General features: G+C 37.2%; 2 protein-coding genes across 5 annotated transcripts in view; one reads left to right on the top strand and one right to left on the bottom strand.

The window, feature by feature from the left end:
• Positions 1–1,131, top strand: part of itsn2a (intersectin 2a) — a 77,597-nt gene extending 76,466 nt beyond the window's left edge. For both annotated transcript variants that reach the window (XM_061929734.2, XM_061929733.2), the window contains one exon: positions 804–1,131. In XM_061929734.2, coding sequence (XP_061785718.2) covers positions 804–955 — 152 coding nt within the window. In that variant the 3' untranslated portion in view covers positions 956–1,131. The remainder of the gene's footprint in view (positions 1–803) is intronic.
• An 85-nt stretch (positions 1,132–1,216) lies between these two features.
• On the bottom strand, positions 1,217–7,186 carry fam228a (family with sequence similarity 228 member A). Of its 3 annotated transcripts, none has more exons than XR_009811639.1 (9): positions 7,010–7,183; positions 6,621–6,697; positions 3,941–4,120; positions 3,818–3,883; positions 3,553–3,747; positions 3,401–3,481; positions 1,574–1,646; positions 1,382–1,498; positions 1,217–1,321 (listed from the first exon to the last, which is right to left on the bottom strand). XR_009811639.1 is itself a non-coding variant. In XM_061929735.1 (9 exons), the coding sequence occupies exons 2-9, from the start codon at positions 6,693–6,695 to the stop codon at positions 1,234–1,236; spliced, it is 861 nt and encodes a 286-aa protein (XP_061785719.1). In that variant the 5' UTR covers positions 6,696–6,697; positions 7,010–7,186; the 3' UTR covers positions 1,217–1,233. The 3 variants fall into 3 exon arrangements, 2 of the variants coding, with proteins under 2 accessions (XP_061785719.1, XP_072768322.1); XM_061929735.1 differs by having other exon boundaries at positions 1,382–1,484; positions 7,010–7,186; XM_072912221.1 differs by lacking the exon at positions 1,217–1,321 and having other exon boundaries at positions 1,341–1,498.
• Positions 7,187–12,329: the final 5,143 nt, after the last annotated feature.

The following is a 12,329-nucleotide window of genomic DNA, read 5'->3' as shown; positions in this document are numbered from 1 at the left end:
GATGGTGGAAACTTTACACTAGACTTCAGGCAACGTGGATCCTGTGCCTCTCCCGTCTTCCTCCAGACTCTGGGACCTCGATTTCCAAAGGAAATGCAAAATTTGCATGGTTGGGTGATGGTTTGGGGTGCCATGTCATCTGCTGGTGTCGGTCCACTCTGTTTCCTGAGATGCGGCCCCCCAAGTCAAAAAGTTTGGACATCCCTGACATACTGTATGCATATCCATATATGTGAAATTATTTGATTTGATTATATGGTACTCAAACAGTAAATATTTGTTTTAGGGTTTAAGGATTTTACTTTTTATTCTTTGTTTTGTAATGTTTTACTTTTTTGTGTGCTATAGCTTGTAACAGTGTCCTATTATAATACAATAACATTTTTCAAACATCATTTTTTTGCATTTCGCTGAATTTTTATTGTAGTAATTAACTGTACATTTTTTTGATATTCACATATAAAATATATATCTCAATTATTATTGTATACTTAAAGTAGATATTTCATGATACATTGTCCATTATAATAAACATTTTCAACTAATACCTTGTTACAAACACACCCACATTCTCCTGGCCTCGCTGCCACATATGCTATTTGAGGTGTCGGATAGAAACGTGTTAAACAATAAATAAAAACAAAATACATAAGGCAGCTTGGACAAGCAAATGTATGGCGCACTCTTCTGGACAAAAGACATAATAGCAACAGTACCACACGAAACACAAAGCATTACTTTCTGATTGGATTTTTTTTCCAAAATAAAAACATATTCCGGACTGCTGCTCATTTTCGTTTTAGACTTCTTGGGCCGCACTGAGGTCCCAGTGGCAACCATCAAGAAGGAAATGGAGAGTAAAGGGGCGGCCAGTCGCCGTCTGCTGCTGCATGAAGTCCCCACAGGAGAAGTGTGGGTCAAGCTGGACTTGCAGCTTTATGAGGCGCCAAAATAAGGTCAAGTTGAGGCAATATTGACAAATGTCTTGGAGTGCCTTTACAGGACATACTACTACACACATGATCATCTTCCATTTAAAGGGGAATGTAATTGTCAATCACTGGAATATTCTTTTCTCCATAACAAAACCCGCCTGTGGACATGTTGTGAATAAATTGTTCATACGCTTGAGTGAACGTTCTTCTTACTGTTCACTGCCATTGTGACTTTTATCATTTGTGACTATTCTACCAGGTGAGCACACAAGACGAGTGGGTTGATAAAAAATGAACTTTATTGTTGCGTGGTGAACCAGCAGGTGCTGTGATGGCATCTTCCATCCGGTATGGCGGTGTCATGGATGTGGAAAGGTATTTTGGTTCTGCACAACATGTGTTATTATTCATTTAAAGCCAGAAAACATGCATAGCTGCTTTCGCACCTGCAAATCTTGTCGACAGCGTGGCTTTCAGTGGTGTCAAATGATTGCATGTTGGCCTCAGGTGTGATGTGTTCCCTTTGAGGAACCCACTTGTGCTGACATCCTACATCACACAAACTTACATCCATGTCAAATAGAAGTCATTATTCATATTGAGTGTGATTATAGTAGCGTTATTGCATCATCATCTACCTGCTTCACAGCGAGCTGTGTTCAGCTTGGAACTATCCAGTAATTTGGGCTCCTTCAGCTTGGCTACATTGTGCTGTGTGAGCATTTTGTCAGCATTAATCACAGTTTAAAAACATGTCACAGAACCTCTGCCAAGACTTTAGTCAATGAGTGAAGAATATAGCTTTTGTATTTACTTAGGCCAAGAAGTAAAAGTTTTCGGAGAAACATTTTGGTCTGACATTACAAAAATGCATTTTTTTTCTTACTGTCCGGTGATTAGATTTATATATACATATATATGCATATGTGTATGTATAAATATATGTGTATATATATATATATACAGTCGTGGTCAAAAGTTTACATACACTTGTAAAGAACATAATGTCATGGCTGTCATGAGTTCCCAATCATTTCTACAACTCTTATTTTTTGTGATAGAGGAATTGGAGCACATACTTGTTGGTCACAAAAAGCATTCATGAAGTTTGGTTCTTTTATGAATTTATTATGGGTCTACTGAAAATGTGACCAAATGTGCTGAGTCAAAAGTATACATACAGCAATGTTAATATTTGGTTACATGTTCCTTGGCAAGTTTCACTGCAATAAGGCACTTTTGGTAGCCATCCACAAGCTTCTGGTTGAATTTTTGACCACTCCTCTTGACAAAATTGGTGCAGTTCAGCTAAATTTGTTGGTTTTATGACATGGACTTGTTTCTTCAGCATTGTCCACATGTTCTCAATGGGGTTTATGTCAGGTAAATAAATAAATAAATGATAAATGGGTTATACTTGTATAGCGCTTTTCTACCTTCAAGGTACTCAAAGCGCTTTGACACTACTTCCACATTTACCCATTCACACACTGATGGAGGGAGCTGCCATGCAAGGCGCTAACCAGCACCCATCAGAAGCAAGGGTGAAGTGTCTTGCTCAGGACACAACGGACATGACGAGGTTGGAACTAGGTGGGGATTGAACCAGGGACCCTCGGGCCGCGCACGGCCATTCTTCCACTGCGCCTTTGGGAAGGCCATTCTAAAACCTTAGTTCTAGCCTGGTTTAGCCAATATTTTACCACTTTTAATATGTGTTTGGGGTCATTGTTCTGTTGGAACAACCAACTGCGCCCAAGACCCAACCTCCGGGCTGATGAATTTAGGTTGTCCTGAAGAATTTGGAGGTAATCCTCCTTTTTCATTGTCCCATTTACTCTCTGTAAAGCACCAGTTCCATTGGCAGCAAAACAGCAAAAAAAAATACTACCACCACCATGCTTGACGGTAGGCATGGTGTTCCTGGGATTAAAGGCCTCACCTTTTCTCCTCCAAACATATTGCTGGGTATTGTGGCCAAACAGCTAAATTTTTGTTTCATCTGATCACAGAATTTTCCTCCAGAAGGTCTTATCTTTGTCCATGTGATCAGCAGCAAACTTTAGCCTTAAGGTGTCGCTTCTGGAGCAATGGCTTCCTTCTTGCATGGTAGCCTCTCAGTCCATGGCGATGCAAAACACGCTTGACTGTGGACACTGACACCTGTGTTCCAGCAGCTTTCAGTTCATTGCAGACCTGCTTTTTCAGATTTGGTCACATTTTCAGTAGACCCATAATAAATTCATAAAAGAACCAAACTTCATGAATGTTTTTTGTGACAAACATATGCTCTAATCCCTCTATCACAAAAAAATAAGATTTATAGAAATTATTGGAAGCTCAAGACAGCCACGACATTATGTTCTTCACAAGTGTATGTAAACTTTTGACCATGACTGTATATAAATATATATGTATATATTTATATATCTCTCTTGGCAGAGATAATCACATGACAAACTCACCTTGCAGTTGTGTGGCTTGTCGCCGTGGAGCAGATAAGGATTGTACTGCTTCAGGTCACACGTGTCAAGAAACACAAAGCCCTGAACACAACGCGATACAATAAAATAATAATAACAATTTTGTGTTTTTTTCCAATATTTGATGGACAGACCTTAGTGTTTCCGTGTTGGAGGTATTGGTCGTACAAGTTCTGGCGCATGTTTGTCTCCAGCGGGTTGCATGTGGACATGTGCTGGTCCATTTTCTTCCGGGAGGACGCCCATATTTCCTCGTTCCAACACTTGCGCATGCGTTCCCTCCTCAGCACCTTAGCTTCTTCATACTTGGACAGGAATCTCTCCAACTCCTGTATTAAGGACAAAATACACACATTATTATATTAAATATTATTGACAATAATTTAATTTGAATAATACCTTGTCTGTGTCCAGTAAAGGTTGAACTAAATCAGCAATCTCTCTGCTGTCAGCCTCCATTTTCACCTGCCGCAGATGTCACACGTGAAAAAGATATCTGCTTCTGGAGTGGTCATGCATTACCTGTATTCGCCTGGTGGGAGTGTGAGAGGGCAACTGGCCTCGCCGTGGCCTAGAACTCTGTACTGCTGACTTGTCTTCTCTTTTGCCTTGTTTTGCACACCCACAACTCTTCTTCTTCTTCTTCTTCTTCACAGGTGCGCTCAATCTCACCTCTGACCTTGCGCACTTTAACTCTGGTGCCTGCAGAGCAACATCGCAACACTTTTCGCCAAGTTTTCCTCACGCTAAACAAGCAATAAAATGTGACGTTCAGGACAAGTTGAATCAAAAAAAGATGATGGTTGTCAATATTCATTCCTTATTATGGAAAGTATTAATGTCACACTGAAAGTAAAACTATGAGAATGAATAATAAAGAATTGCGTATTGACTAAAAAAGTTGTACATTGGCAATTGACATTTAGGTCAATTTCGACGTTCTTGTAACTGATATCTTTCTGCTTTTGTCTCGTAAAATGACATGTTTTTTTCTTTCCAATTGTGTTCTTTTCTTGTACAATTACGACTCCATTTTTGTAAACATACTTTTTTTTCGTACAACGTTTTTGTATTATTCAACTTTTTAATCATAATTTTTCATCTTTTGGAGTTTGTCATTCTGTTCCTAAAACCTGACTTTCTTCTCGTATTTCTTAAACCTTTTACTGTAGTACGGCTTAATTTTGTAATGTTCCAACTTTTAATCAAAAACTTGAGGAATTAGTGATTTAAAACAATTTTTTGTTTTGTTTCCGTGTGTCAACATACCGACTTTTTTTTTTACGATAGTACGCCTTTCTCGTATCATTATTTTACTTTATTCTTGGAATGTTACGGTTCCCCAACTGTACAACTTTTGGTACTAATTTGTAATATCATTCTGAATGTCTTCTCCTAACATTACAACTTTTTATCGTAACTTTGTAATTGTACTTTTTTCATTTCAGTGTGTCATAACAGTCTGACTTCTTTCTCAAAATATTACACCTTTCTCGTAACGTTATAACTTTTCCCTCACATGTCACCATTTTGTGACATTCTTTTGAAATTGTAATTTGTCACAACATTCCAATTTGTTTCCATTTGACCAATTAGAAAGTCTGAGTGTGTCACATTCAGGTTGCCAGTTATGCACCGCCGTCTTCGTCGAACTACTGCCACTGGTAAAGTTACTAAACATGTCAGACCTTAGTAAATCCAAAAGGCCTTGTTACGATTCTCAACATATTCATGACAAAGCCAGGAATAAAACGAGGATTTGTATCGGGGATGCCTTTGAAAGATGGAGACGATTGAAGGCAGAGAAGATATTTTCATCTGACGCCAAACTTGCTAACTTCCTCCTTGATAGGTAAGTCAGGCATTTAAGTTTTCTTATTACTTGTAATAAATGGAAATGGACATTTGGTATGTAAACTATATTGTCCAATACAGTCTATGATCTTGTCTAACAAAGCTAGTATGTTCGTGCAACGAATGCTTAGGAGCGAAGCACCATCACACTAGTGTATTTCTGTGCTTTTTGTGTGTTTACTTGTTTGTGGTGTACAGCCCTTTGTTTTTCAACTGTGTTTTTTTTAAGGGCTTTATAAATAAACTGAAAGTGTAATGCTTATAGCATGCTAGCCCGGTCAATGACACATCGACATACAGGCTAACGGGGGAAATATATGCCCATTAGCCTTTATGTCGATGTGTATTCCAACTGACAGGGCAATATGTTTTCGCCAAATAAAACTGTGGATATAAGTAGTGTCAGTGCCTATTTCCTTCTCAATATGCTGATACGCTGAGGAAATGCATTCCAACATTAACACAGCTAATTGCAGTTTCTGGTACTGTATGTGCATCAGGCACATACGGGGTGGTATTTGCTTGGCACAATATAATGCATTACATGTAAAGATTTTCTACTTTGTGTATTGACATGGTAGTAGGCTATATGATTTATGCAAAGTGTGTTTTTTGCGCAAAGTGGGATGGCTCTTAGAATTGCACTCTGCACTGAAAGATGGTGATGTGCGTACATGGAAGAGAATGCAGTGTGCCAGGTTGGATGCAACATGGAGTTATGCTGAACGAAATGTGGCGGTAATTTTACTGTTGGCCTTGGCTTGCCATCAAAGTAGGCCTATGCAAGATATTATATATTATTATGTATAATTAATTTGATCGTGGTCCGTGCGGTCAAACTAGACATTTTAGCAGGGCAATGCCAACAATCTGTCCCGACTCCCAACGAAAATATTGCTGCGTAACTTTACAAAAACATTTGGTTAATCAACATCAGTAAAATGTGGCATAATTACTTAGTAAACCATCTTGCAAGAAGCATAAACAAGAGAAACCTACAGCGTAGGACTCGTCGATTGCCATTTGAAGTTCCTTGGAGTAGGATTTGGCCGAGTATCTGGCAACCTCACTCATGGAGAGTGGGAGGGGACTACATAATTTTGACCGTGATTGCAGTACCATTTCTGGCCACATTACTACATATGGCATCTTTAATATACAAGATATGCAATTTTACAGTTTTTTCGTTTCGTATGTCCTAACAGTTTGACTTTTAGTACATTTTACTACTTTTATTATCTTCACAGTGTGGCCGTAATGTGCATAGTATAACATCAGTTGAAACTCAAGAACAATATATTTAACACTTATACACTTTTAGGTACCTGGTCTGGTTCCGCTGACCTACCTCGGATGTTACAAGTCTGATATTAAACGGTATGTGGTAGGTGATTACGCCGCCATTGCTCCTCTTTGGCCTCATGTCTTGAAAAAAAGAAAACAAATATTAGTTGCTATCATCCATCGCATTATTGTTTATGTTTTACCTCTCTAAAATTGTTATTACGATCCATAGGTTTTTATTTTTATTAAACAACAAACATACATTTATAATTCACACAAAAGTTAAGGCACTTTCAAATCAAGGTAAGAAAACAAAAGTAAATACAGATAGTGTAATACTAAAAAATATGAAAAAAAAAAATAATTTGTCTGAACTTGTCTACTAGCATGTTACTAGCATGTTAAGCTAGCTGCTGAGTCACTTCCACAATGCGTTGCGTCACTTTTTCTTACCTCAGTCAACCGAGTTTCGAACCCTACAAACTGAAAACGTGACATGTTTGAACATTTCCTTGAAATTGTCAATACTTGAGGACTTATGTGGGATTGTTTGAGGGAGAAAAGCGAGAAAGGAAGAAATGAAGTTCGAACTCGCGCAGGTGTACGGGGCGGGTAATGAGCGCGCGCGTGCCCCATCGCCATGACGACGTCGCACGATTTGTGACGTCACATCCCGCGACAAAGAACTACAGAAAGTGCGATTTGCTTTAAAACGAGACTTTAAAGGACTTTTGAGATTGCTAGAATTACTCAGTGTGCCGTTTTAATTATTCTTTTAACTCAGTAGTTTGGGCAAAAAAAGGCAAAAATTACTGTCGAATTTAAAATTGGTGATATTGTTAATCCAGCACCGTATTCTAGTTTGCTAGTAGTGAAACGTTAGCACACTCCCAAGGTGTGCACTACAAGTCTATTTAGCACACTCCCAAGGTGTGCACTACACGTCTATTTAGCACAATCCCAAGGTGTGCACTACAAGTCTATTTAGCACACTCCTAATGTGTGCATTACAAGTCTATTTAGCACACTCCCAAGGTGTGCACTACACATCTATAAATTTAGCACACTCCTAAGGTGTGCACTACAAGTCTATTTAGCACACTGCTAAGATGTGCACTACACGTCTATTCAGCACACTCCCAAGGTGTGCACTACAAGTCTATTTAGCACACTCCTAAGGTGTGCACTACAAGTCTATTTAGCACACTCCCAAGGTGTGCACTACACGTCTATTTAGCACACTCCCAAGGTGTGCACTACACGTCTATTTAGCACACTCCCAAGGTGTGCACTACACGTCTATTTAGCACACTCCCAAGGTGTGCACTATATGTCTATTTAGCACACTCCCAAGGTGTGCACTACAAGTCTATTTAGCACACTCCCAAGGTGTGCACTACACATCTATAAATTTAGCACACTCCCAAGGTGTGCACTACACATCTATAAATTTAGCACACTCCTAAGGTGTGCACTACAAGTCTATTTAGCACACTGCTAAGATGTGCACTACACGTCTATTCAGCACACTCCCAAGGTGTGCACTACAAGTCTATTTAGCACACTCCTAAGGTGTGCACTACAAGTCTATTTAGCACACTCCCAAGGTGTGCACTACACGTCTATTTAGCACACTCCCAAGGTGTGCACTACACGTCTATTTAGCACACTCCCAAGGTGTGCACTACACGTCTATTTAGCACACTCCCAAGGTGTGCACTACACGTCTATTTAGCACACTCCCAAGGTGTGCACTACAAGTCTATTTAGCACACTCCCAAGGTGTGCACTACACATCTATAAATTTAGCACACTCCTAAGGTGTGCACTACAAGTCTATTTAGCACACTGCTAAGATGTGCACTACACGTCTATTCAGCACACTCCCAAGGTGTGCACTACAAGTCTATTTAGCACACTGCTAAGATGTGCACTACACGTCTATTCAGCACACTCCCAAGGTGTGCACTACAAGTCTATTTAGCACACTCCTAAGGTGTGCACTACAAGTCTATTTAGCACACTCCCAAGGTGTGCACTACACGTCTATTTAGCACACTCCCAAGGTGTGCACTATACGTCTATTTAGCACACTCCCAAGGTGTGCACTACAAGTCTATTTAGCACACTCCCAAGGTGTGCACTACACGTCTATTTAGCACACTCCTAAGGTGTGCACTACAAGTCTATTTAGCACACTCCTAATGTGTGCATTACAAGTCTATTTAGCACACTCCCAAGGTGTGCACTACACATCTATAAATTTAGCACACTCCTAAGGTGTGCACTACAAGTCTATTTAGCACACTGCTAAGATGTGCACTACACGTCTATTCAGCACACTCCCAAGGTGTGCACTACAAGTCTATTTAGCACACTCCTAAGGTGCACTATACGTCTATTTAGCACACTCCCAAGGTGTGCACTACAAGTCTATTTAGCACACTCCCAAGGTGTGCACTACAAGTCTATTTAGCACACTCCTAATGTGTGCATTACAAGTCTATTTAGCACACTCCCAAGGTGTGCACTACACATCTATAAATTTAGCACACTCCTAAGGTGTGCACTACAAGTCTATTTAGCACACTGCTAAGATGTGCACTACACGTCTATTCAGCACACTCCCAAGGTGTGCACTACAAGTCTATTTAGCACACTCCTAAGGTGTGCACTACACGTCTATTTAGCACACTCCCAAGGTGTGCACTACAAGTCTATTTAGCACACTCCCAAGGTGTGCACTATACGTCTATTTAGCACACTCCCAAGGTGTGCACTACACGTCTATTTAGCACAATCCCAAGGTGTGCACTACAAGTCTATTTAGCACACTCCTAATGTGTGCATTACAAGTCTATTTAGCACACTCCCAAGGTGTGCACTACACATCTATAAATTTAGCACACTCCTAAGGTGTGCACTACAAGTCTATTTAGCACACTGCTAAGATGTGCACTACACGTCTATTCAGCACACTCCCAAGGTGTGCACTACAAGTCTATTTAGCACACTCCTAAGGTGTGCACTACAAGTCTATTTAGCACACTCCCAAGGTGTGCACTACACGTCTATTTAGCACACTCCCAAGGTGTGCACTATACGTCTATTTAGCACACTCCCAAGGTGTGCACTACAAGTCTATTTAGCACACTCCCAAGGTGTGCACTACACGTCTATTTAGCACACTCCTAAGGTGTGCACTACAAGTCTATTTAGCACACTCCTAATGTGTGCATTACAAGTCTATTTAGCACACTCCCAAGGTGTGCACTACACATCTATAAATTTAGCACACTCCTAAGGTGTGCACTACAAGTCTATTTAGCACACTGCTAAGATGTGCACTACACGTCTATTCAGCACACTCCCAAGGTGTGCACTACAAGTCTATTTAGCACACTCCTAAGGTGTGCACTACAAGTCTATTTAGCACACTCCCAAGGTGTGCACTACACGTCTATTTAGCACACTCCCAAGGTGTGCACTACACGTCTATTTAGCACACTCCCAAGGTGTGCACTACAAGTCTATTTAGCACACTCCCAAGGTGTGCACTACACGTTTAGGTGAAAAGGTTGCAGCTTGCCGGCATTAATGCGCCTGTTTGGCAGCAGACGTGTCCTCAAGGTGTCTCTCCTGCGGGCTCAGAACACACACCTGCAGACGAGGTGCGTGCGTAAAGGCGCACGACGCAGGAGCGAGGACGACGTTGTCATCATAAACATCGCATTATTTTGTTCAGTTCTTTTACTGTCTGCTTCAGGACAGGAGGAGGGAAGTCACATGGATTGGTTCACTTCTCTAGCAGCGTGCATCGTCCTGCTCTGGATTTTCTGCTTTATAGACGGTAAGTCGCACTTTTCTTCATGCATCCATGTAGTATACGACACCAGTCTTGTTGTATCCTGCAATGTTTGTTTTTGTTGGTCCATAGTTGTATTTTTTAACTCATATACTATAATATCAAATATTGTCGCTAAGATATCCACATTTTTTTTTACATTAAAAAGTTGTAGAAAATGATATGCGTCACATCTAATGTAAAAGGCATATTGAATAAGAATAATTTAACATGGACTTTATTGTAGTTTTTTAGTATCCGTAAGATTGATTAAATCTGGGAATGTCTGTTTTTTAGTCAATTTTACCTATTTAATATTCTGTTTTTACAATAATTTTATTGTTATAGTTCATAATGATTAAATATATATTAAAGTAATTTATCGTGCCTATGTGCTTAGGCATTTAAAAAAATATTCCTGAATGCTTGGATGTATTTATTTTTTACACATGTTTTAACATGTCCTATATACTAATTCAATACTTTAATGAATTTTAATCAAGCCTTTTTTGTATAATTAAACAACTATTTTCTTATAATTTTAACATAATTTCGGTATTTATTTTTCTAAAATATTTATTTAAAAATGGTCATATATTACTTTTTAAATATGTTAGTAATAATTATGTTACCTGTCTATTCAGTGTATTTATTGTAACATGTTCTTAGCCTTGGTTTTGGGGTTTTTATTTCATAATATTGCTAATAATAGCACTTTTCAAGGTACCCAAAGTAAGATAATGTAAAAATGTGTGTATATATATATGTATGTATGTATGTATGTGTGTGTATGTATATATATATATATATATATATATATATATATATATATATATATATATATATATATATATATATATACATACATATTATATATATGTATGTATGTATATATATATATGTATGTATATATATATATATATATATAAATATACATACATACATACATACATACATACATACATACATACATACATACATACATGTATGTATGTATGTATGTGTATATATATATACATACATATTATATATATGTATGTATGTATATATATATATGTATGTATATATATATATATATATATAAATATACATACATACATACATACATACATACATACATACATACATACATACATGTATGTATGTATGTATGTGTATATATATATACATATATACATATATGTATGTATATATATATATATATACAGTATATATATACACACATACATACATATATATTATATATGCATGTATGTATGTATGTATTTATATATATATATATATATATATATATATATATATATATATATATATATATATATATATATATATATATATATATATATGTATGTGTGTGTGTGTGTGTGTGTGTAAGGCTGCTAAAACTCATTTCTGTTTGTTTTTGTTTGTCCATAGTTTTTTTTTCAACTTATATACTATAATATCAAATATTGTTGCTAAGATATCCACAATTTCTGACATTAAAAACTTGTAGAAAATGATTTGCGTCACATCTAATGCAAAAAGCATATTGAATAAGAATAATTTAACTTTTTAGTATCCGTAATATTTATTATGGGAATATCTGTATTTTTAGTAAATTTTACCTATTTAATATTCTTTTTTTTTTTAAATAATTGTATTGTTGCCATAGTTCATAACAATTAAATATCTATTAAATTGATTTATCATGCCTTTTTTTTAAATAGTCCTGAATGTTTCATTTTTACAAATGTTTTAACATGAATAAATATTTTTATGAATTTTAATCAAGCGTTTTTTATATAATTTGTTAAATACAACTATTTTTTCCCTATCATTTTAACATCACCGTTCTATAATTTATTATTACAATAATTTCTATATTTATTTTAAAAAATATATTTATTTTAAAAATGGTCATATATTACATTTTAAATAGATATGTTA

This window comes from Nerophis lumbriciformis, linkage group LG34 (assembly GCF_033978685.3).
Source record: "Nerophis lumbriciformis linkage group LG34, RoL_Nlum_v2.1, whole genome shotgun sequence".
Taxonomy (NCBI): Eukaryota; Metazoa; Chordata; class Actinopteri; order Syngnathiformes; family Syngnathidae; genus Nerophis; species Nerophis lumbriciformis.
This window is presented reverse-complemented; position numbering and strand designations above follow the sequence as displayed.